Genomic DNA, 26,468 nt, shown 5'->3' with positions numbered 1-26,468 from the left:
GGTAGTGTAACCCAATATGTAGAGCAAAACGGCAGTGTAACCCAATATGTAGAGCAAAACGGCAGTATAACCCAATATGTAGAGCAAAACCGTAGTGTAACCCAATATGTAGAGCAAAACGGCAGTGTAACCCAATATGTAGAGCAAAACGGTAGTGTAACCCAATATGTAGAGCAAAACGGTAGTGTAACCCAATATGTAGAGCAAAACGGCAGTGTAACCCAATATGTAGAGCAAAACGGTAGCGTAACCCAATATGTAGAGCAAAACCGTATTGTAACCCAATATGTAGAGCAAAACGGCAGTATAACCCAATATGTAGAGCAAAACGGTAGTGTAACCCAATATGTAGAGCAAAACGGCAGTGTAACCCAATATGTAGAGCAAAACGGTAGTGTAACCCAATATGTAGAGCAAAACGGTAGTGTAACCCAATATGTAGAGCAAAACGGTAGTGTAACCCAATATGTAGAGCAAAACGGTAGTGTAACCCAATATGTAGAGCAAAACGGTAGTGTAACCCAATATGTAGCGCAAAACCGTAGTGTAACCCAATATGTAGAGCAAAACGGTAGTATAACCAAATATGTAGAGCAAAACCGTAGTGTAACCCAATATGTAGAGCAAAACGGCAGTGTAACCCAATATGTAGAGCAAAACGGCAGTGTAACCCAATATGTAGAGAAAAACCGTAGTGTAACCCAATATGTAGAGCAAAACGACAGTGTAACCCAATATGTAGAGCAAAACGGCAGTGTAACCCAATATGTAGAGCAAAACGGCAGTGTAACCCAATATGTAGAGCAAAACGGCAGTGTAACCCAATATGTAGAGCAAAACCGTAGTGTAACCCAATGTGTAGAGCAAAACGGTAGTGTAACCCAATGTGTAGAGCAATACGGTAGTATAACCCAATGTGTAGAGCAATACGGTAGTATAACCCAATGTGTAGAGCAAAACGGTAGTATAACCCAATATGTAGAGCAAAACGGTAGTATAAACCAATATGTAGAGCAAAACGGTAGTATAACCCAATATGTAGAGCAAAACGGTAGTATAACCCAATATGTAGAGCAAAACGGTAGTATAAACCAATATGTAGAGCGAAACGGTAGTATAACCCAATATGTAGAGCAAAACGGTAGTATAACCCAATATGTAGAGCAAAACGGTAGTATAACCCAATATGTAGAGCAAAACGGTAGTATAACCCAATATGTAAAGCAAAACGGTAGTATAACCCAATATGTAGAGCAAAACCGTAGTATAACCCAATATGTAGAGCAAAACGGTAGCATAACCCAATATGTAGAGCAAAACCGTAGCATAACCCAATATGTAGAGCAAAACCGTAGTATAACCCAATATGTAGAGCAAAACCGTAGTCTAACCCAATATGTAGAGCAAAACCGTAGTCTAACCCAATATGTAGAGCAAAACCGTAGTCTAACCCAATGTGTAGCTTGAATTAGAAGTTGGAAAACGGAATCAGTCTCTCATCTTACTAAGCGTGCTATTTTACGTGTGTTCTCCCTGGCGGCACTGGCAAGGGGAAGGGGGCATCAATTTTTTATATATACTTTGTGCAACAGCCACTTTGCAATAAATAACTAAAGTGCCAAATCATTTCTGGTGACTGATTTTATTTAGGTTTGTACCCTGTCTGCTGTGGCTCCAGGCCTTCCAGAAGTGACAGCAGAAAAACTCAGCAGTGTTTCCTTGTTTTTTTTTATGAGAACAATTAATTGTATAATATGTTTATTTAGAGAACCGTTTTCATCTGTATTTTCTGATCTCTCACTCTTCTCATCAGCGTAGAGCAGTGTTTCCCAACCAGGGTGCCTCCAGCTGTTTCAAAACTACAACTCCCAGCATGCCCGGACAGCCTTTGGCTGTCCGGGCATGCTGGAAGTTGTAGTTTTGCAACAGCTGGAGGCACTCTGGCAAACACTGGCGTAGAGGTTATGGGTGTTCTTATATTACACTATAATTCTGTCTTCTCTCATGTAGAGTTTTCTGCTGCATTGAAGGATCTGTCGCAGCATAAAGATCTGTCGAGCTACTAAAACTGCATTTTATTGGCAGCTGTTAGGTATATTGAAGATTTGGCTAAAAGTAACCATGTGTCATCCCCACAGAGGAGCTAGAGTCCCTCCTCCTTAACAATATATCACTTATACAGCTGACTTATAGCTTATTAGCTAAATGGGTTTTTTCAGTTTCATGCAACAAAAGCTTATATGAAATTAGATAAAAGGCTCATTTTATTGATCAGAAACAGGACAATACTAATCGCAGGGATGTACATGGAATAGCAGCTCAGCCTCCGTCATGTAGTATAATAAAATCTGTTTACAATTGCACCTTTCCTATTACTAGAGTGAATAAAGCTAAGTCGTTTAAAAAAAAAAAAAAATTACATATATGTATATTAAACAAAAAACAAACAAACAAAAAACGGAGACACTGTACAGTATTTCTGCTGTTGCATCTTTCAAGCTGCAATACCAGGTACAGCCCACGATTAGAGATGAGCGAACTTACAGTAAATTCGATTCGTTACGAACTTCTCGGCTCGGCAGTTGCTGACTTTTCCTGCATAAATTAGTTCAGCTTTCCGGTGCTCCGGTGGGCTGGAAAAGGTGGATACATTCCTAGGAAAGAGTCTCCTAGGACTATATCCACCTTTTCCAGCCCACCAGAGCACCGGAAAGCTGAACTAATTTATGCAGGAAAAGTCATCAACTGCCGAGCCGAGAAGTTCGTGACTAATCGAATTTACTGTAAGTTCGCTCATCTCTACCCACGATCAAGAGAGGTGCTGTTCCTAGAAAAGAAAACAAAAAGCCCAAACCCCTTTTATTCTTTTCAGACAGTGCATTCGTTATTAAAACATTAGGCCATTTTAATTTAAATTATTTAAAACTCATCCTCTATCCTAACGATAGAGAATAAGTGTCCCAACCTCTGGGACCCCACGTCGGACCTTCGTGATTAGACACTTATCCCCTATCCACTATATATTTTTTTTTGTTCTGGCTGGAATAACCCCATTAACTGGCTGCTTGCTGTCAGTGAATGAAGACATTTTTGTTTACCTCCAGAGGCTTGAAACCAGTCTTGGTAATGGTGAAACATACACCTTCATTATGTTTTTTTAATCAGATATTTTTTATTGACGTTTTACACATTTTACAATAAAAAGAAAAACACCCCCCCACCCCAAGAACCACACCCCAAACCCCCCTACAAACAAAATAGTCCTATGTCCATCATAATTCCTAATGCTAGACATGTGTCGACCTTCATTATCTGTTGGTCGGTCACTGAATCGGCCATGAGCTATTCCCCCCACAACACTCTATGCACGTACACGTTTGGCTAAGAATGTATGTGTTTGCAATGGGAGAGCAGGGAGCAGACTAAGGCTGCATTCACACCACATTTTTGCAATACAGTTCCTGTATCAGGTTTTTGATGAAAAACTGATTCCTCAAAACCTGACTAAACTGTATCAAAACGTGTGTACAAATCTCAACCCATATACAGTTAAAAACCGTATATGGTTTGCAAAATGATGTCCGGTTGCATCCGTTTTGTACGAAAAAAGTATACGTTTTTAACTTTTCACTCCATTTTGAATAAAGTTTCACTTGTTTGATTGAAATTCCAAGAAAAAAAACTGTGCAAAGTCAAAAAACGTATGGTGAAAATTGGATGGAACCGTATGCACACACAGTTCTGTACGGTTCCCATTGACTCCCATGTTAAAAAAAAAAAAAACGTATACGGTTTAATGCAGTTTTTCACCCGGACCAAAAAACGTGGTAAACTACGGTTTTGGGTACAGGTAAAAAACTGTACAAAACCGTATGACATGCAGAACGGACAAAACCTGATGTATCGTTTGGCATACGGTTTTCAATGGAGAGTCAATGCATATGGTTTTCAATACGGTTTTCACATTGAAAACGTATACTGGAACTGTATTGCAAAAACGTGGTGTGAACCCATCCTAACAGACACCTCTGACAACTGCTTTCTGCAGGGAGAATAAGTGGATCAGGCATTAAAATTCAGCTTGCCCAATCCTTTTCTCTTACACCTGTAGGGAAGAGTGTTGGGAAGTCCATATGCACATAAGATAGTAAACCAGTCCCACTGAGTTTCCTTTAATGTATAAAGGGGCCTTAACACATGTCAATGGCTAAATAAAAAAGTTTTTTTCTGCACCTAATAATTCTCTTGATCTTGTGTATGGTATTTATATGTGCCATGGTTATACATGATACCAGGTGTGACTAACACTGTCATATTTTTGATCATGTAAAGATAAGAAATTCCTCTCAAAATAGGTCAGAAGGGCAGATATACATTACTGGCACTTTCCTGCTGCCTAACCCAGGGGAAAGATGGCTTTGGTTTAATTTTTATATTGAAACTAGCTGAGTACACAGCGCTGCCTGTTTTTTCCTACCTTATCCTTGTGGGGGAGGAAAAGAAACAAAGGAAATGAGGAAACCTTTGTCCTCAAATCCTGTCCTTAAATCCTGTCCCCATATCCCCTCCTCATATCCCGTCTTCATATCCTGTCCTCATATCCCCTCCTCATATCCCGACCTCATATCCCCTCCTCCTATCCCGACCTCAAATCCCCTCCTCATATCCCCTCCTCATATCCCGACCTCAAATCCCCTCCTCATATCCCCTCCTCATATCCAGTCTTCATATCCTGTGCTCATTTGTAATCCTCATCTCCCATCCTCAGGTGGGGCTGAGTTGTGATGAAGATATTGTAAGCTGAAAATAAAAGGAGTGTGGCTTAAATGGTGGGCATGCCTTTGCCAGATGGGGCATGAAATGCAGGAAGGGTGTGGCTTACCAGCCAGACTGACACATTCACCAGGTGATGCAGAGTGGAGCTTGTGGAGTAAGGCACCAGAAGTCCTATATACTTGCAGGGGACTTGAAACAAAAACCCCATCCTTCACATATGGGGGCAGGTTAGGGGTTAATGCAACTATTATATATTTTTATGTGACATATAAGTAATATGTGACCAAGTATTAGCGAAATATCTCCAGCCATACGGAAGTTATGCTGGAACATACATTTCCCATAGATTTGCATTGGATTTTAAACAAAAACCCTGACCTTCGCAAATGAGGGTAGGTTAGGGTTAAATTATCTATCCTATATTTTTAGTGGACATATAGTAACATGTGACCGAGTAATATGAAAATAAGTAACATGTGCCAAGTTTCATGTTAATATCTTTTGCCGTTTTGAACATACACACACACATACATACATACATATATACATATACACATACATACATATATACATACATACATACATACATATACACACATACATACATACATATACACACACACTTACATACATACATATACACACACATACATACATACATATATACACACACATACATACATACATACATATATACACACACATACATACATAAATACATTGGCCCTGATTTACTAAGAGTGGAGTGTTGTTTTCTTTTTGTGGGTTTTAATTCCCTACAATTTTTTTTACACAGTACAGTATTTACTAAGGTTTCCATGTTTCAAATGGAACAAACAGGTGGAAATAATAGACCATTAGCAAGACACCCCGATAAAGGAGTGGTTCTGCAGGTGGTGACCACAGACCACTTCTCAGTTCCTATGCTTCCTGGCTGATGTTTTGGTCACTTTTGAATGCTGGCAGTGCTTTCACTCTAGTGGTAGCATGAGACGGAGTCTACAACCCACACAAGTGGTTTAGGTAGTTCAGCTCATCCAGGATGGCACATCAATGAGATCTTTGGCAAGAAGGTTTGCTGTGTCTGTAAGCCTAGTGTCCAGAGCATGGAGGAGCTACCAGGAGGCAGTCCAGTACATCAGGAGACATGGAGGAGGCTGTAGGAGGGCAACAACCCAGCAGCAGGACTGCTACCTCTGCCTTTGTGCAAGGAGGAGCAGGAGGAGCACTGCCAGAGCCCTGCAAAATGACCTCCAGCAGGCCACAAATGTGCATGTGTCCACTCAAACGGTTAGAAACAGACTCCATGAGGGAGGTATGAGGGCCCGACGTCCATAGGTGGGGGTTGTACTTACAGCCCAACACTGTGCAGGACATTTGGCATTTGCCAGAGAACACCAAGATTGGCAAATTCGCCACTGGCGCCCTGTGCTCTTCACAGATGAAACCAGGTTCACACTGAGCACATGTGACAGAGTCTGGAGACGCAGTGGAAATTTGTTCTTCTGCCTGCAACATCCTCCAGAATGACCGTTTTGGCGGTGGGTCAGTAATGGTGTGGGGTGGCATTTCTTTTGGGGGCCGCACACCCCTCAATGTGCTTGCCAGAGGTAGCCTGACTCTCATTAGGTACAGAGATGAGATCCTCAGACCCATTGTGAGACCATATGCTGGTGCATATCCCTGGTGAACATCCCTCAGGAGATCATCCGCCACCTCATCAGGATCATGCCCAGGCATTGTATGGAGGTCATACGGGCACGTGGAGGCCACACACACTACTGAGCCTCATTTTGACTTGTTTTAAGGACATTACATAAAGTTGGATCAGCCTGTAGTGCGGTTTTCCACTTTGATTTTGAGTGTGACTCCATATCCCGACCTCCATGGGTTGATAAATTTGATTTCCATTGATAATTTTTGTGTGATTTTGTTGTCAGCACATTCAACTATGTAAAGACGAAAGTATTTCATACGATTAGTTCATTCATTCAGATCTGTAATGTGTTATCTTAGTGTTCCCTTTATTTTTTTTGAGCAGTTTATGTTGGAGTTTTGTGAAAATGGCAGCCAAGCCCACTTTCCCAGGTTTTCACAGTAAAATTGATTGTCAGCTTTTTCCAATTTTGGCGCAGACAGAATTTTTTTGCGCTATGGGCCAGAATCTGGCACAACATAACCGACAAAACACGCCGGGTTTACACTAGTAAATCAGGGCCATTGAGTTTTATATATATATATATATATATATATATATATATATATATATATATGAATAGCATAGAAGATGTGTTTGAATCTTGTTCTCACTGGTAAAGGTCTCTTTCTAAATTCATCTAAATATGTATAACTCTTCATTATCTGGTATTTGAGTATTTTTCTTGCGTTATATTGTGATAACATTTCTGAATACTTCTATGTTATTGTTCTAGATAATGATGAACCCCTTTTAAGTGGTTCTGGGGATGTATCCAAAGAATGTGCAGAGAAAATCCTGGAGACGTGGGGAGATCTCTTATCCAAATGGTAAGAACACATCCAGCTAATAGCAGTAGAGCGTCGAAATTGTAATATTTATGTCTTGATCAAAAAGCAGAACTTATTTTGTTTCGAGCTAGATTATGATCATACCATGATGTACCTAGTGCCTTTATTTGCCCTGATTCAGCCATGACAAAATGCTTGGGAATTTTAAAAAAAAAATTCTAAAAGTTGTTGTGTTCTTTTAAAACTTTTGATTCACTCCATCCATTTCAGGCTATCCTAAGACATTTATATGTGTGTGTGTACATATATATAATATGTATAATGTTTATATGTAAAAAAAAAATGTTTTTGCCTCACCAGGTTCAATACTGTAGAAAATAGAAATAAATATATTGTTGTTGGATGCGGCTGCCTCGCTCCTGAGTGTAGTGCTGACATCTGACTTTTTTATTTATTTATTTATTTTTAAGAAGGTATGGTGTATGGTCTGTATCCATTTTGAACTTATTTACATTCAGCATTAGGTCAGTTCTCTTCTGCAGAGAAACCATAATACACTGGTATATCTGTCATACAGCAGATACCAGTGGCATTGATTGGACCCTATTAAATGATAATGGAGTCCATTAAAGGGGTATTACAGAATTTTTTTTATTTGACTATGCTACAGGGGCTGTAAAGTTAGTGTAGTCCATAATATAGTATCTGTACCTGTGTGTGTCGGTTTTCTCACAATTATGTGATTTTCACTCCAATATTTTTATCAGCATACAAAATGGCTGTTGTCTCAGATTTTTTCCCAGGTTGCAATGCGGCCGAGACCTGACTCGCTAGTCAGCTGATGACAGGGAGCCTGTCTGCTTCAATGGGTGGAGCGATCACTTAGTGGGAGAGGGATCAAGCTGCAACTAATGCAACAGCTTTAGGCACCCTGATTGAAAACCACAGGTCTTTTGATGGATGCAGCTCATTTATGTTTCAATGGGTGGGGTGGCTGATGTGTGGTAGGGAGGAAAATGGAATTATGGGATTTGTAGGCAAAAAAAGAAAAGTCAAACAGGAAATAGCAGTTCACAAAAAGCTAACCACAGTGTTATGATAATCTCACAACATAGCCATTTATCCCCAAGACAAGCGTAGATCCTACCTAAGCATGTCCATTACTGCCTGCCAGGTACATACTAAAATCCCCTTATGGTGGATAACCCCTTTAAGTCCATATGGTTTCAAGGCAGTGCCCATTGTTTTGACCTTTTGACGGGAAGAATACCACTACATGCTGCCCTATTCTTCCTATTAATGGAACATTCTATGGAGTGTCCGAACAGAGGCGAACAGAGCTTACTAATGTGAGCATTGCCTGATTATGTTAATGTTTAGATACTTAGTTGGAAATATTTGTCACTAGGGGTACTTGGCTTGAAAAGGTTTAGACACCCTGGTCTAATGAATGTAGTCAGAGGTCAGGCTGGTGAAGTCACTTTCCTGGGGCTATTTGCCCATTCTATTCTGAAGTGGTGGGCAAGAATCTGATTCATGAGAAATGCTGTATGACTCATTCAGTGACTAATTTTCTTGCTCACTTTTTATAAATCTGGCGGTTCGATATGAGTGGGACCTGAAAACGTGATGTGTCAGTATGGTCCTGCTTAAGTGGCACGTGATCCAAGCAAAGCCAAGAAGCAGACTACCCCACTACTCAGCATACAAGATACCACATTGCAGCAGTGATGTTACCAGCTGAGTAACAGACACAGTAACCAGTGTGACGCTTTCCCACATATTCTACTATACCATACTGAGGGTGGTTCTCCTGCCAAGGCCTGCTACATTGGCATCAAGTAGATGTGTGTCCTAAATATACATCCATTGTACCTGGCTGTATGTTATCCTCCTGCTTGCATACACATTAGAAAGGTACATATTCCGGCAATGAAAGCAGTGACCTTTATGAAGAAAAAAATCCAGTTAGCTTAGATCATCCGCCATTTCCGCTTTCTGTCCTGCCATGTTACGTCCATAGTTTTAGTGTGGACCTGCACGCAGAGTGAGAGATAGGGCACTGCTGTACAATTTTCCTTGAACACAATGAAACCAAACAGTTTTAGGAAAAAAGATAAGCGTATAAGAACAGCTGTGGCATAGACCTGATAAGTGAAATAAAAACTGCAGCCGGAACACAGAATAAAGACTGCAGGATGTATGATTAAGAATTGAGGGGGTAGAAACGGCATAAACTGGTCACTGGTTTCCAAATAAATTAAATATTTCATAATAAATAATTCTTAAGAATGAATACTCTACTTTTTTCCGTTCCACTAAGTATGTAACAGGGACAAATATTTTTGTAAGCCTATTATTACAAGTAGTACACTTCTGAGAACTGTTCAATGCTTAGACAGTGTAAACTTTGACTATACGGTCTAAGAACGTGTTTTATTTATCATAATCTCTCATGTTGTTTGATAAAAAATGGTTGCATCTCCAGACACTTTTTTTTTTCCCAGTGTGACCTGCACCAATCTGTCGATACTTACCTTGTCCCATTCCGCGCTGTTGTTTTCCGGCAATCCTCTTTGGTATCTTCAGCTCCGGGCCTGACATGGAGCATGGGCGGAGCTTAGTGACATCACCGCTGATGTTGGCTAGCAGCGGGACTCAGTAGAGAACAGCAGCGGTAATGTCACTAAGCTCCGCCCATTCTCTTAGGCGGGCCCTTAGCTGAAGATACCGAAGAGGATTGCCGGAGAATGACAGCATGGAACAGGACCAGGAAAGTACCATTGTCATCAGTGTCACCTGCACTACTTGTCTGTACCGACAGGTTAGTGCAGGTGACACTGATGACGGATTTTCTTTAACGTTATGTTATGAATTAAAGAGGACTTGTCAGCAGGAGAACAATGGTATAAATAAGCCCATGGTTAGATAGGGTCAGTCATCAGGATTTTAAGCATATAGTTTTTTTTTTTACTTCAGTAGCTCATTTGTGAGATATGTGTTTTTGTTAATATGTAAATGAGGCTCAAGTACCGAAGAAGTGTTCCTCAGCACAGCAAGAGCACATGGTTAGCCAGCCCATGTCATTTTTTTCACTTCCTCTGTGGTCAGTTTCATATATTTACAATGCCTTTGTTTGACAGGGGCCATGAAGGCAGTGAAAAAAATAGGCTGGACTCACCTAGACATATGTTGTGTTGGGGAACACCCCCTGTGCACTTGACCCTCGTTTCCATATTAACAAAAAGGCTTATTTAAAAAAAAAAGAAAAAGAAAATGTAGTCCACAAATCATATTACCAATAATACCAGTATACAAGGAGTAATATTATCACCATACATATTTATATTATATTGTAACTGACCAACTCCAGTATACCAAGACCAATATTACTAATAATGCTAGTATACATGGAGCATTACTATCACTATACATTTTACCATTATACTGTTACTGACCAAATCCTGTATACTTGGAACAATATTACCAATAATACAAATATAAGAATATTCTCATTATACATATAACCATTATACTGTTACTGACCAAATCTTGTATACTGACCAATATTACCACTAATACCAGTATACAAGAATTAATATTATCACAATACATATAACCATCATACTGTTACTGACCAAATCCTATATACTGAGACCAATTATACTGTACCAGTATACATGGAACTATAACACCACCACACCACAACCATACCACTACACTGCTGCTGAATAAGATCCACTATACAATATGTCCCCCCTTAATTCACTGTATAAATGAAGCACTGGTAACCACAGCGACCCTGTGCAGCAGGCTCTAGAGGCAGCTGCTTGGGCCCCCCAGGAGCTTGAAAACTCACTATATGCTGGGTATTATAGAGTTGAATGTACAGGAAATATGCAAAAAAAATTCCTAAAAACAATAGAAATTGTATTAGTCAAAACATAAGAAATGCTCATACTTTGTAATACTGTTTCCTCTCGATAAAAAAGCACTTCATTGTGGTGTTTTTGTTTTTTATTTGCTCATATCATGCACACTGCCCATCACTAGTCCTACAGCACCATCAATTTAATTCCAGCACAGCTGCATCAATGCGTTCCTTACTGTAGCCGGGTCATGTGTGGTCACAGTCTTACCCCAAGAAAAATACTGTGTGTAATTTGTCAGAGAAAGTGGTCTGTCCACAGTCAGCTGACTTTCTGTGAACTACAGGATGACCTAAACACCTATTAAATGTATCCTTGCATCTCCCAGACCCCTCTGGGCTCTATCTGTGTAGAGCTGCTGTTATCTCTATGGGATCAGGATATATAGTAGTTATACACATCCCCTGAGACTGTGTTCATGTAGTAATTTTCTCGAACTATACTGAACAAACTACCCTAGGGTAGTAAAGGGCCAAATATCAACTCAATAACTAAACCCCAAGGCCGGAGCCCGGGGTGTAAACCCCTATTGCTTACCCCTTAAAAAATAACTTTTATTAATTATTATTAAAAGATAATTACCAACTACAAAAAAAGGTTAAAACTGACAACCAGGTGATCCAAATATAACAGTGAATTCGTTATGCAGGAGCAGTCTCCTCTTAAGTAACTAGGTAGCCCTGCAGTGGCTGCCTATTGTAAGGATCACTCTGGTGTCGCTTAAAAGATCACACAATTGCCGCCTCCGCATGTTTTGCCGCCTCCGCGGCTTTCTCAAGAGGCAATGGTGGCCTTGGGGTTTAGTTATTGAGTAATTTTCTCGAAAGCACAAGAAATTGGAGTAAAAACGTGGACAAAACAAAGTAAAAACCCTACAGAACTAGAGTGAACATTGCCTGAAAACTCAGATCTTCCTAAAACACTTCAATTGTGATTATAGGTCAAATCCCTTTTGCTTAATGGAAATATTGCGCTAAAAACACACTTTAAATAAGAAAAACGCACCAAAGCTGCATTAAATGTGAACTGGAACAGATAAACAGGCAAGCCCAAGGTATTTACCAAGCTATAAAGAAGTAGAGGAGCACTCAGTGGTTGCTTGGTTGGACTTTGATGTCTACCTCTAAAAGAGTTGGAGAACTACCATTTGCACATACTCTGAATGGCCTGGCTCCATTGGCTACTGTATGAAAGACTAACAGAGTACCTGGCATTGCCCGATCTTCCTACCTAATCCTTGCTGGAATAGGAAAAGCAACAATGATGCTCTCGTCCTCCTATCCCATCCCCCATACTAAATATTGTCTGCACCTGCTGGACAGTCTTCAGCCCAAGAGCAATGCGATCAGGAGATGTCCTGGAAGTCCCAGAGAAGTCCCACCATCCTTGTATTAGGGGGTGGGTTATTTTTAGTTGACATAAAAGGAACATCTACATTATTTTCTAATAAAAGCCTATGTTTCACTAGATAGGCAAAATAATAATAATAATAATAATAATTCTCGAGTGGTTCTTTATTTTTTTTTTTTACAATTGTGTGATTTAGTAAAGTTCTTAAAGGGGTACTCCACTGCCCCAGCGTTTGGAACATTTTGTTCCGAACGCTTTGAACGGGCGGCGGCGGTCGTGATGTCATGGCAACACCCCCTTGTGATGCCACACCACGCCCCCTCAATGCAAGTCTATGGGAGGGGGCGTGGCGGAGGCGTGACGTCACGACCCCCGTTGCCCGCACCCAGTGTTCTAAACGAACGCTTGCTGCTGCACAGAGATCACGGGGGTCCCAGCTGCATCTTATCCCCTCTCCTTTTGGCTGGGGATAAGATGTCTAGGGGCGAAGTACCCCTTTAAATTCAGTACTAAAAGAGGTGAGCATTTATTTATTATTATTATTATTTTTTTTTTATAGTTTTTGCATTTAAATGTCTTCATTAAATGTATTTGTGCTATGTCCACATTACCTTTCTCAGGCACTTGAATCTTAGCGTGCGTCCCAAGCAGCTTTCTGCATTGGTGAGGAGCGGCGTGCCCGAGGCATTAAGGGGAGAAGTGTGGCAACTACTTGCTGGATGTCACAACAATGATTACCTTGTAGAGAAGTACAGGCTGCTCATCACTAAGGTAAGTCCATGCTGCTTGTATGTAAACCCTGATTGTATAGAAATAGTTTACTCGCTGAATTCGCTTCAGATTTTATTCTTATTTTCTGTAAAAATTAAATACCCTTTTTTTTTGAGCGCTCTCTCCTTGGTCCTGCTGCCTGGACCTTCAGTGATCATCTCTACTATCTAGGTTGCTTAGCAATAAGGGCTTCTTATCACAACCTAAATTATGTGTGGCTTTTGCTTGTAGCAGCCTCCGATTAATAACAATGGGATTCTGCTGCTCTGTTTACTACGTGTTGGAAGTTTTATTACCTATCCATTGGGTAGATGAAAATCATCTGATCCCTGGGGGCCTCACTGATCAGAAGAACGCTGTTCTCTGGTATCTCCATCACCTAGATCAGTGTTTCCCAACCAGGGTGCCTCCAGATGTTGCAAAACTACAACTCCCAGCATGCCAAAGATGCTGGGAATTGTAGTTTTGCAACAGCTGGAGGCATCCTGGTTGAGAAACACTGACCTATATACTCTGAATAGGACCCTTTCCTGTGATCAGTGTAGCTCCCACTAGTGGAAAACATATGGGGGGGGGGGATTCTTTTTAAAATCAAAACCTTTGCAAGGGAAACGTTAACCAGTCGCCCATAGAAACCAATCAGATCGCTTCTTTCATTTTTAAAAAAGGCTTCTGAATAAATGAAAGAAGCAATCTGATTGGTTGCTGTGGCAACTGCACTACTCTTCCTTTACACAAGTTTTGATAAATCTCCCCCATCATCTATCTTTTGGATAAGTGGTTAAAGGAGTATTCCAGGAAAAAAACATATATATATATATATATATATATATATATATATATAAAATTAATATATATATGTGTGTGTGTGTATATGTAATCAACTGGCTCCAGAAAGTTAAACAGATTAGTAAATTACTTCTATAAAAAAAATCTTAATCCTTCCAGTAGTTATCAGCTGCTGAAGTTGAGTTGTTCTTTTCTGTCTGACCACAGTGCTCTCTGCTGACACCTCTGCTTGTCTCAGGAACTGTCCGAAGCATTAGAGGTTTTCTATGGGGATTTGCTCCTTCTCGGTACAGTTCCTGAGACAAGCAGAGGTGTCAACAGAGAGCACTGTTGTTGGACAGAAAAGAACTACTCAACTTCAGAGCTGATAACTACTGGGAGGATAACAATTTTTTAATAGAAGTCATTTACAAATCTGTTTCACTTTCTGGAGCCAGTTGAAACCCCCTTTAATGTCAATTTGGGGAAAACGCCTTTAAGTGTGGTACATCTATAGAGATATTGGAATTGTTATTTGTTTCCTTAACACGATGGTTTGATTCACATAATAGTGCTGCAGTTACACTTCCCCTAGCTGTGATATTTCCCTAGATTCAGTGCCTAATTCAGCTGGGCATGGAAATTATACATTTATATAGTTAAGCATGACTTCAATTATTAATGGAAGACTTGGTAACAGGTCACTGAACTGCTTTACAAATCACTTTCTGACTGCAAAACTAGTGTGTCCTGGGGTAAGCTGAATACTGTACTGTACTTATAACGACTTATATTTTTAGTGATGTAGACTCAGTAAATTATATGCGTTGCATATATTGTTTTGGTCTGTGATTTAGTTTATTCAGACTCCATTTGTTTTCATGCTTTTACATAGCGTTCACCACGTTCTTCTGTTGCCTTAGTGCATATAAAAGATACAATATGACCAGTTTAGCATAAAATGAGTAAAAGCAAATGAAGCGTTAAATGAAACCCATCTGTAGCAATGAAAATAGGAGCCCAGCAAATTTGGAGCACTGCTGAATCTTATAATAGAAATCACGGCTCTACATGTAAACATAGCAGAGTGCTTAGGTAATTTGCTGGGGAACATTTACCATATGTTGATTAAGACAATGAGGTATAGACCTCTGAGGGTATTAATTTCTAGACCACAAGTACCATACTAAAATGATGTCACCAGCTAGGATACCTATGTAATTTTTTTCCTTCTATTTTAAGAGACCTGTACATGCCCTCTTTTTACCATATACAATATTGGTCTATCCCGTGCTACGGTCTCCTTTAGTCAACTTTAAGTCAATGGAGCTGTCTTGCAATGCTGTCCCCAGCAATCGGCTGGGAGCAAGTCAGTGCAGGTAAACAAGGCTGATTTGTGGCTCCTTTTAATACTTCCATCCCTACTAGTTCTATACCTTCTCACACATTTGTGGAATTACCCATTTTAGAGCTTAAAAACAATACCAGGGAAGCCTTGGACCACAGGATAAACATTTGTGCACTACTGCTATACAAAAATACTAAACTTGCAGGCAAAAACACAAGTATTGTAAAATTGCAGTTTATTTAAAGGAAATCATCAGTGTCACCTGCACCACAACTTGTTACAGGTATACCCTTAAAGCTTAAAGAGTAGCTCCCACCATGTGAAAAAAAAAAGTTTCTGTCCCTGCCTATTGCCCATCTATATCTAACCCCCTCCCTGCCTTTAAAAATGTTTTTACCACCTTAGATATATCTTTTTTTCTACCTGGTAGTGTGCTCACTTACCAGGCAGACTTCCCCAGCAGACACAATGTCACTGATGCCTGCTGAGGGGGGGGGCGACTTCTGCCCTTAGCTCATCTATGCTGCACACTCCGCCAGGAGTGCACATAGATGAGCGGCCAATAGCACGCCGGGCTGCTCCGGGGTCTCCTCCTCCCTGCTTAGCAGTGTAGTGTTATCCAGGGAGGAGAAGTATAGGAGCATCGCCCACCTTCCGTGCTATTCTACACTGCGGAGACCGAAACGAAGTACGGGTAAGTGAAATAAGACCTCACTTACCCGTACAGGACATGTACAGTCCTGGAGCATGAGTGCAGCACTGAGATTCAGTGCTGCGCTGCCTCCAGACTGTACATGCCGGGGGCGGGGACAGCCGGAGCGCGAGGCCTTGCAGCCAATGCACACAGCCCAGGCGTTCACAGCACTTGCTCCCACCTGTCTGACAGGCAGGGAGCGAGCGCTGGCTGACTGAATTTGAACCAAATGCCCGGCCGGGATCGGTCCGAATTCAGCTGTGACTTCACAGCAGGCTGCAGCCGGCCACTAGGAGGGAGACCCCTAGTGGCTGGATTTCAAGTGCAAAATAAAATAATTTAAACACAAAATAAATAATAGAAGTATATTAGAGATATGTTGTAGTTCAAAAATAAAAAGTGGATGACAGTGCCCATTTAAGGATCTGAACATAGTCCCAACAGTGACTGCATACAGTCCATTTACCAAACGTACATTGTTTCTGTGTTAAAACAGCTGACAACAGTTTTAAGTCCCACACAGGCACAGTATACATCAAGGAAATGGACTGTTAGACTATTTCTCATCTATTAAATTCAAAAGGCCCAACAATAACATAGCAGCATGCATACCTTGTGACAGGTTACCGTTTTGCAGAACACATAGGCCCTCATTTACTATTGCAAACCCAACATGTTTTGTCGAGTTGTGCGCCAGATTCTGTCGCGTTGCGCCAGAAATTCTGTCTGCGCCAGAACCTGCGCCACAAATTCTGTCTGCGCCAGAATTTACGCCAGAATTTGTGCCAGAATTGAAGAAACCCCGACTAACTCTCCATTTTGCTAAGAAAACCTGAAAAAGGGGCGTGACCGCCGGGAAAATGGGGCGTGTTCTCCGAAAAGGGGGCGTGTTCCTGACATTTTAACAAAAACCTAACATATTTACTAAGGTTTCCACAGAAAATGTGGTGGATTTGAGCTGAGGAAAACCAGACAGATCAGAGCATGTATAAAAAAAGCAAAGTGTAGGCAAAGTGGAAAATGTAGGGAAACCTTAGTAAATACCGTGGAAAATAAATTGTAGGGAATTAAAACCCACAATGAAACCTACACAACTCTTAGTAAATGAGGGCCATAATGTATTTGTCCCCAGATGGCGGCTGGGAGATACACTACAATACAGAATTATCACTATTGCTTGTTTATGGTCTATTCACACGTACAGTATTCTGTGCAGATTAGAGGCGCAGGATTTTCTGCTGCAGATTTCAATGTAAACTGACTGACTGTACACAGCTTGAAATCCTGCGCATTAAATCTGCACAGAATACTGTACATGTGAATAAACCCTTAAGGGGGATTTAAAAAAAACAAAAACAAAAAAAACTTAATTAGTTATATAAATAATCATGAACTAAAAGCAATTACATAATTTTTTTTAATTATATATAAAAACCCCAAAGAAATTAGAAAAAAACAACAAAAAATGAAGAAAAAAAAAAGTTAAGAGTGAACAATTTAAGATACTACGGTATGTTATTTATCCCACATAGTTTAAAACAAACAAAGGAAAGAGGAACAGAACAAAGTTATAAAAATATGACCGTACTGACCTGCTGTACGATTATAGTGGTAGATGGGAATCAAAAAAAAGAAATGCTGCGCTACAGTGTGCTTTAATGCATTAACATGTATTGCTCACGTTCAGGCATAAAGTTTATATTGCTACATGTAAAATATACGGTTCTCATATAATGAATGACATAAGTGTCTACCTGTAACAACACAGTGACTCTTCACAGTTGGTTTGGTTACAAAACCAGATTGATCAATTTTATTTTGCTCAGAGGGTTATAGTTTACAGAACATTTCTCCACAATCCACGACTATATTCTGCCACAAGCCGAGCGAGGTTAATACTTAATTGGGCGTCTGAGTATCCGACTTACACCCCTTCAACCCCTCTTATTGCCCGCCACTCTGCAGCCTGTCACTCCTCCTGTCAGAGGTGTACATGTAATTGTATACCAGCGCACACCGGTGCCCACCTGATTATAGAGTAGCCTGCAGGTCTCCACATAATTACATGGCAGCCACTAGAGGCTCTTGTATTATTATATCTCAGAAGTGGAGCCCATCTATATTATTATTTGGAAAATGCTGCTATATAGACTTGCAAATATCATGCTGACTGCACTGGAATCAGTGGTCCCTCAAGTTACAATATGAATTGGTTCCAGGATGACCATTGTATGTTGAAACCATTGTATGTTGAGACCAGAACTCTATGGAAACCTGGTAATTGGTTCTGAAGCCACCAAAATGTCATCCAAAAATAGGAAAAAGTGAGAATTAAAGAAAAATAAGTAGATAACTAATATAGATAAAGCAAATCCTTACATATAAAAGTAAGAAAGATCTGCTGGGAGCTGTAAATCACTGTCTATGTCAGTGTTTTCCAAGCAGGGAGCCCCCAGCTGTTGCAAAACTACAACTCCCGGCATGCTGGGAGTTGTAGTTTTGCAACAGCTGGGGGCACCCTGCTTGGGAAACACTGGTCTATGTAGAGGACAGGAGCTTCTTCGGTTACAGTATATGCAGTATCCTAAAACAGTAACATGGAGTTGCCCCTACCTGGTGTCCAGAGGAGCAGGTAACCCTGGTACAGGTAAAGTGTACAGAACATGTAATACCTCCCTGTACTGTAGGGGGCGCTACCAGACACCAGTCAGTGCATACGCTTCAGTAATACAGGGGTTTTACAAGTGAATGCCTATTCTGATTGGTCGGTTCTTCCAGCCATTGACACGTTTCACAGATCTGGACTGTCTGTACATTGTATGTTGAGTCTGGTTTCAACTTACAATGGTCCAGAAAAGACCATTGTAAGTTGAAACTATTGTATGTTGAGGCCATTGTAAGTTGAGGGATCACTGTACTATGTTCTAGGAGAAGTGGGAAGGATTGTGTTAAGAGAAGGGCTCTATTTCTCCCATTATACAATATGGTCCATGGCCAAATGTAAGCAGATATAATGCATTCATAAGGAATTATAGGGGAGATTTATCAAAAAAACTAACCAGTTGCAACTAGGGATCGATCAATATCTGTTTTTTAGGGACGATGCCGATAATCGGTGGAGGTTAGGGCCGATAGCCGATAACTTATACCGATATTCCGGTATAAGTTATCAGCTATTTATCCCCCCGCGACACCGCTGCAGATCATTGATTTAAAGCGGGCGCTTTAAATCAATGCACTGCCGTGGCTTTTGCGTTGCCATAGGCCGCCGCCACCACCCGCTTCTCTCCCCCTACCTGTCAGGGTGGTCCGGGCCATCCATCCTTCCTGTAGTGTCCGGCGGCATTCCGGGTGGAGGGTGAACCGGTCCGGGCTGCCCTTCTTCTCCGGGGGTCCTCTTCTCCACTCCGGGCAGGCTCCGGCCTAGTAACGCTGCATAGACGCCGCTGTGCAGCGATGCACCTGACGTCACGGCGTAGCGGCGTCTATGCAGCGTACTAGGCCGGAGCCTGCCCGGAGTGGAGAAGAGGACCCCCGGAGAAGGGCAGCCCGGACCGGTTCACCCTCCACCCGGAATGCCGCCGGACACTACAGGAAGGATGGATGGCCCGGACCACCCCCCATTACGGGTAAGTAAAATTTTTTTTTATTCACTCGGAGGGTGGGGGAGGGGCCCGACTGGTATAGGCAAAAATCCATACCGTGGGTTCATACCGGTATACCGCCCAGCACTACGGTGGGGGGTGCGACGCGGTGCGGTGGGCCGAGAGGGGGCGGTCGCGGGGTGGGGGTGGGGGGGGAGGGGGGGGGGGTCTTGGGGACGGGGTATTATCGGTAAGGTAATTGCCGATGCCGATAATGCCCAAAATCGTGATTATTGGCCGATAATATTGGCCATACCGATAATCGGTCGATCCCTAGTTGCAACCAATCAGATTGCTTCTTTATTTTTTAAATAAGCCTCTGAAAAATGAAGGAAGCAATCTGATTGGTTTCTATGGACAAATGGTCAGTTTTTCCTCTAAACAGGTTTTGATAAATTTCCCCCTATTTGTGTATCCTGCCGCCATGATACAGACCTGAAGAGACAAACACAATTGAAGGAATCTGCTGTGATTAGAGATTTCTGCTTGGCCAGAAAAGGAAGCAGTTTTAAATATTAATTAATCCTTCATTTCAATTCATTGTTGCCTTAAAGAAATAATCTTGGACTGACCATTTGAATGTCTGAATTGGTTTTGTTATACTGACACTGTGCCTGCCCTGAGAAGTGCTAACAACTTGTGTGAGATCTTGTTTAAAATCTGCACTAAACAAGCCCTGATCCATTAGAGACAATGATTGTGACCCCCCTCTTTTTCTTTTCTTTTTTTCTGTATTCTAAGGCTCCATCCCTCTTTTAGCCTCTATTCCTCTGTTATCCCTGTATCTGCCGTTTTCCCTGGATAGTCAGATGGTCGGAAACTTTTTTTTTTTTTTGAAACATAGAAACGGAATAAAAATAGTATTGTTACCACAGCTTTTCTTTAACCCTTTTTTACCCTTTAACCCTTCTTTCCGTTCTTCTATTACCCTTTATTCCAGTTTAAAGGGGTACTCCGCTGCACAGCGTTTGGAACAAACAGTTTCGAACGCTGAAGCTGGTGCCGGGAGCTCGTGACGTCATAGCCCTGCCCCCTCAATGCAAGTCTATGGGAGGGGGCGTGATGGCTGTCACGCCCCCTCCCATAGACTTGCATTGAGGGGGCAGGGCTATGACGTCACAAGCTTCCGGCTCCAGCGTTCGGAACATAGACTGGCATTGAGGGGGTGGGGTGTCATGAGGGGGCAGGGCTATGACGTCACGAGCTCCCAGCTCCAGCGTTCGGAACATAGATTGGCATTGAGGGGGCGGGGTGTCATGAGGGGGCAGGGCTATGACGTCACGAGCTCCCGGCTCCAGCGTTCGAAACATAGACTGGCATTGAGGGGGTGGGGTGTCATGAGGGGGCAGGGCTATGATGTCACGAGCTCCCAGCTCCAGCCTTCGGAACATAGACTGGCATTGAGGGGGCGGGGTGTCATGAGGGGGCAGGGCTATGATGTCACGAGCTCCCAGCTCCAGCGTTCGGAACATAGACTGGCATTTCGGGGGCGGGGTGTCATGAGGGGGCAGGGCTATGACGTCACGAGCTCCTGTCTCCAGCGTTTGGAACAGTTTGTTCCAAACGCTGAGCAGTGGGGTACCCCTTATAAGGCTTTGTTCCTCTTTTTGATTTAGATTGATAACAGTACCAAAAAAGTTTCCAGTTTCAGTTTTAGCCAGGATCCTGTTACATGAGAGGCCATGTTTGTGTTCTCTTATTCTTTATTTTTTTCTTCTACAGTTCCATCCCTAGTTTAGCCCCAATTCCCCATTGTTTTAGCCCCAATTCCCCACTTCATCCCCTCCATTTGCTCTTCGCTCCTCTCTCTTCTCTGGCAGTAAGGATGCTTGACGTGTACCTGTCTGTGTGTCTGGTTGTAAGGTATACCCTGAGCCCTGCAGTGCCAGACTTCTTCCTTTATATTATTTCTTACATGATATCTGACAGATGCGGTGTTGAAAAGGGGATTACATTTCTTAACCTACTGGACACATTACTAACCTACTAGAATGTAAATGAATGTGACAGAACCACCATTAAATCCTGCACATTTCCATCGCTGTAAACCACAGACAGTGTTGGGGAGAAAGATCTTTGTGTCATCCAGGGTGGCTGTAGCTCTGAACCCTGCTGACTGCCATCCTGCTGTGACAAAGCATTAGTTATAGGGCACTGAAATATTAATGCCTGGATGCCTTTAAGTAAAGAGCATGCTCTCCTGGCATTCACTTGGACTGTCATTGCTCATTCAGCAGTTGTCTTTATGTCTTTTTCTGATGAACAATAAAAGGGTTAGAAAATGTTAAGCAGAAGCTCCGGCTACATTTATTCATTCTCATTCAGGTCTATATGTACAAATGCAAAGGCATGAGATGATGTAGGGATTGAGGTGATGTAATTCTAGGACTGGGCCTCATATCTTTGTGATTTATGTATTTATCAAGCTACCACTCAGTATATAGTATACAGGGTAAGTGGAAATATCTGTCACACTGAGTATTAGATTAGTCAGGGTGCAGTGCACCTATGTCAATAGATTTACAACATACTTTCATCCTACATCGACCTGTATACGTTGACAAAAAAAGTGTTTTTATGTATACTGCAAGTACAATAAACCAAGTGAATAGGCTTTAGACTCTGGTTATTAATAAAAAAATAAAAATAAGTGTGTATATATGTATGTGTATATATATATATATATATATATACACACACACACACACACACACTCACTCACCTAACCTGTTCCCGCATTATTAGGTACATGTACGTGCTGATTAGGGATGACTTCCTGCATCACCACGTACATCTACCGGATGGGCAAAGCCGAGCATCCCTGAAGCCGGCCAGGGACCAATCGCAGCAGTCCCCAGCCGGCGATCACTGCTATTGGTCCATCAGTACAGAATGACCAATAGCAGGGATATTGCGGAGGTCTCCTACCCGTTGCTTCACACAGTAAAGCAATCGCAGGAGAGGGGGGCCCCGTTGGAGGAGGCCGCCGCAGCACTCAAGATCGGAACTGCGCTTTGATCCTGAGTTAACCCTGTAGACGCTGTGGTCACTGTGACCGCAGCGTCTATAAGTGTTACAGAGGGAGGGAGCTCCCTCTGTTCCCAATCGGCGCTCTGCAAAGTGAAAGCAGAATGCCGATGGTTGCCATGGCAACTGGAGGACTGACAATGGCCTCTGTTGTCATGGAAAGAGAAGCTGATCAGACTAAGGCAGTCTGATCAGCGGTCCTATGCCTGTCAGTGTAAAACTGACAGACGTAGGCATAATTTAATGGAGTACAGATGTGTACTCCATTGAATTGTGTATCATAGTAAACAAAAAAAGTTGTGGAGAAAAAAAATGTGGAAAAAAAGATAAATGTGAAAAAAAAAAAAGTGAAAAAATGTGTGTGTGTGTGTATGTGTGTCTATATATATATATATATATATATATATATATATATATATAACACCCAAAAACACACCCAAAATAGTCCCCCAAAAAACATTAACATGTGCTGAAAAGAGTCTTCACACAATTGCGTCAGTGAAAAAATAAGTTTAAAAAGTTATGGCTCTCAGAATACGGCGACTTACGAACATATATACGGTATTTTTTTATTTTTTTTTACAAATTGTTTTTATGCTATAAATGTACTAAAATATATATACATTTATATAAAAAAAAAAAGTATATAAATGTATCACCATAATTGTTTTAACCTGCAGAGTTAAGTTAACATGTCATTTATACCACATGACGATGACCTAAATAAATTAATAAAAACTGCAGAATAGATTTTTTTCTTTAAATTTATGCCACCTCATAAAAAAGTGTCACATGTACCACAGAATGGTAACACTGATAGCGTCAACTTGTCTCCTAAAAATATTTTTGCACCCTAAGGCCTCTGCCACTTTATATGATGCCAACAAAATATCCTAAACTAAAAGGAGGCCCCAAATCCGCACAGCACGCCTTCATGTCTGAAGCCTGTGTGAGGGACACATAGCGCAGAAAGGCCACATATGGGATGTTTCTAAATACGTTAGAATTCGCGAAATAAATATTGAGTTGCATTTCTCTGTCAACACCAAAAAAAAATGGATTAAAATAAAAAATCTGCAAAAAAATTAAATTTTTTTATTCCGTCTCTACTTTGCTTTCCTTTCTGTGAAACGCCTAAAGGGTTAATACATTTATTTAATGTCATTATGACTACTTTAAAGGGTGCAGTTTTTAAAATGGGGGGGATTTATGGGGGTATCTAACATACATACCCAACATACCCCTCAATTCCACTTCAGAACTGAACTGGTCCCTGGAAAATCAAATTTAGAAAATTTCTGCTAAACCTATAAATATAAACCTTCTAACATTCTAAAAAAGTGAAAGAATGTTTATCAAATGATGGGAACATAAAGTTGACATATTGTAGATGTGAATTGATCATTCATTTGGTGCAGCATTACTATTTGTCGTATGAGCAGAAAATGTAAAGTCTAAAAAAAAATGCTACTTTTTAATTTTTTTCTTTTTTAGCAAAATTTTGGAGTTTTTCACAAAAGCCGCTAAATAGATCAATCAAAATTTACCACTAATGTGTAAAGTACATTGTCACGAAAAAACAATCTCAGAATCAGTTTCAGAAATAAAAGCGTTTTAAAGTTATTACCAAATAAATGGACAAAAAATTTGCCTTGGTCATTAAAGGGGTACTCCAGCCCTAAGATGTCTGATCTCGGGGGACCCCCGCAATCTCAGCTGCACGGAGTGATGATCGCTCAGTTTATGACGACCCTCAACCACGGGGCCGGAGTAGCGTGATGTCAGGACCCCTCAATGCAAGTCTATGGGAGGGGGCGTGACGACCATTACTCCCCCTCCCATAGGCTTGCATTGAGGGGGCGGGGTGGGACATCACAAGGGGCGGAGCCGTGATTTCATGTTACTTTGGCCCCGTGGTCTTGAGTCTTCAGACACTGAGTGATCATCGCTCCATGCAGCTGAGACAGATGGGTGCTGCATGAGATATTAGGGGGGTCCCCAGTGGCGGGATCCCAGCGATAAGATGTCTTAGGGCCGGAATACGCCTTTAAGGTCAAAACAGGCTAAGGGGTTAAGTAAGCAGACCAAAAGTAGTCACTACTAGTCTACGATTGTTCTAATAAAGTAAATTTAATGGGTCACGGTATACATTGGAATACCCTACACATGACCTCGACATACCCTGAAGACATGATTTATCAATGCCCCAAAGTCCCAAGAAAAACAAACACTAATGCATAAATTTGATGCAGGATACGCACTGAAATCTGTGTCAAATTTGACTCATGTGAACAGGCCTTACAAATTGCAACACATGGTATATGAGAGTTTGTTTGGATAATATTTTACTACACGAACCAGAAATTATTTTTTTATGGAATGGTCTAATGCAATGTTACTTGTTAATGTAGTTCATTTTCTATAATGTTGTCCTTCTTGTCATTAGCAAACCTAATTTGTTTCAGTGTGTAATGTGGGATCTATAATTTTATATTGTTTTAAGGCAGTGTTTCCCAACCAGGGTGCCTCCAGTTGTTGCAAAACTACAACTCCCAGCATGCCTGGACAGCCTTTGGCTGTCCAGGCATGCTGGGAGTTGTAGTTTTGCAACAGCTGGAGGCACTCTGGTTGGAAAACACTGGTTTAATGATTGTTAGAGATGAGCGAACTTACAGTAAATTTGATTCGTCATGAACTTCTCGGCTCGGCAGTTGATGACTTATCCTGCATAAATTAGTTCAGCTTTCAGGTGCTCCGATGGGCTGGAAAAGGTGGATACAGTCCTAGGAGACTCTTTCCTAGGACTGTATCCACCTTTTCCAGCCCACCGGAGCAAATGAAGGCTGAACTAATTTATGCAGGATAAGGCATCAACTGCCGAGCCGAGAAGTTCGTGACGAATCGAATTTACTGTAAGTTCGCTCATCTCTAATGATTGTTATTAAAGGGGTATTCCAGGGGAAAAAAATTATTTTTTTATATCAACTGGCTCCAGAAAGTTAAACAGATTTGTAAATTACTTCTATTAAGAAATCTTAATCCTTTCAATAATTATCAGCTGCTGAAGTTGTGTTGTTGATTTCTGTCTGGCAACAGTGCTCTCTGCTGACATCTCTGCTTGTCTCGGGAACTGCACAGAGTAGAAGAGGTTTGCTATGGGGATTTGCTTCTAAACTGGGCGGTTCCCGAGACACGTGTCATCAGAGAGCACCGAGACAGAAAAGAACAACTCAACTTCAGAAGCTCATCAGTACTGAAAGGATTAAGATTTTTTAATAGAAGTCATTTACAAATCTGTTTAACTTTCTGGAGCCAATTGATATATATAAAAAAAATATTTTTGGTGTTCTCTGACTTAGTTTACATCTCTATGCTCTAGTCCATCTTCTACATTCTGGACTTATGTGGGTTCCTTCCAATGTTCTGGTTCGCTCTGAGTCTGTGGAATGCTGCCACAGTAGATGGCTCGTGATTAACTTGGCCCCGGTATATGTGTATGTGATCCTTTGCATGAAATTGGTTGAGAAACTCCTTGTGTCGCAACGATGTGAATAAATAGATTATCCATGTACGCCTTCTTAATAATTAATGCCAAATTAATAATATTTTGTTTTCTTTATAATATTCTTTAATAATATTTTTTTTATATGTATGTATATATACTTAAAGGGGTT

At 41.2% G+C, this 26,468-nt stretch overlaps 1 protein-coding gene across 2 annotated transcripts in view; it reads left to right on the top strand.

The window, feature by feature from the left end:
• RABGAP1 (RAB GTPase activating protein 1) overlaps positions 1-26,468 on the top strand; it is a 198,227-nt gene that overhangs the window by 80,409 nt on the left and 91,350 nt on the right. For both annotated transcript variants that reach the window (XM_056540844.1, XM_056540845.1), the window contains exons 12-13: positions 7,209-7,302; positions 13,163-13,313. In XM_056540844.1, the coding sequence (XP_056396819.1) occupies positions 7,209-7,302; positions 13,163-13,313 (245 nt within the window). The remainder of the gene's footprint in view (positions 1-7,208; positions 7,303-13,162; positions 13,314-26,468) is intronic.

The sequence above is a fragment of the Hyla sarda genome, chromosome 9, assembly GCF_029499605.1.
Source record: "Hyla sarda isolate aHylSar1 chromosome 9, aHylSar1.hap1, whole genome shotgun sequence".
Taxonomy (NCBI): Eukaryota; Metazoa; Chordata; class Amphibia; order Anura; family Hylidae; genus Hyla; species Hyla sarda.
Note: the sequence above shows the minus strand (reverse complement) of the source record. Positions and strands in the feature narration are given on the sequence as shown.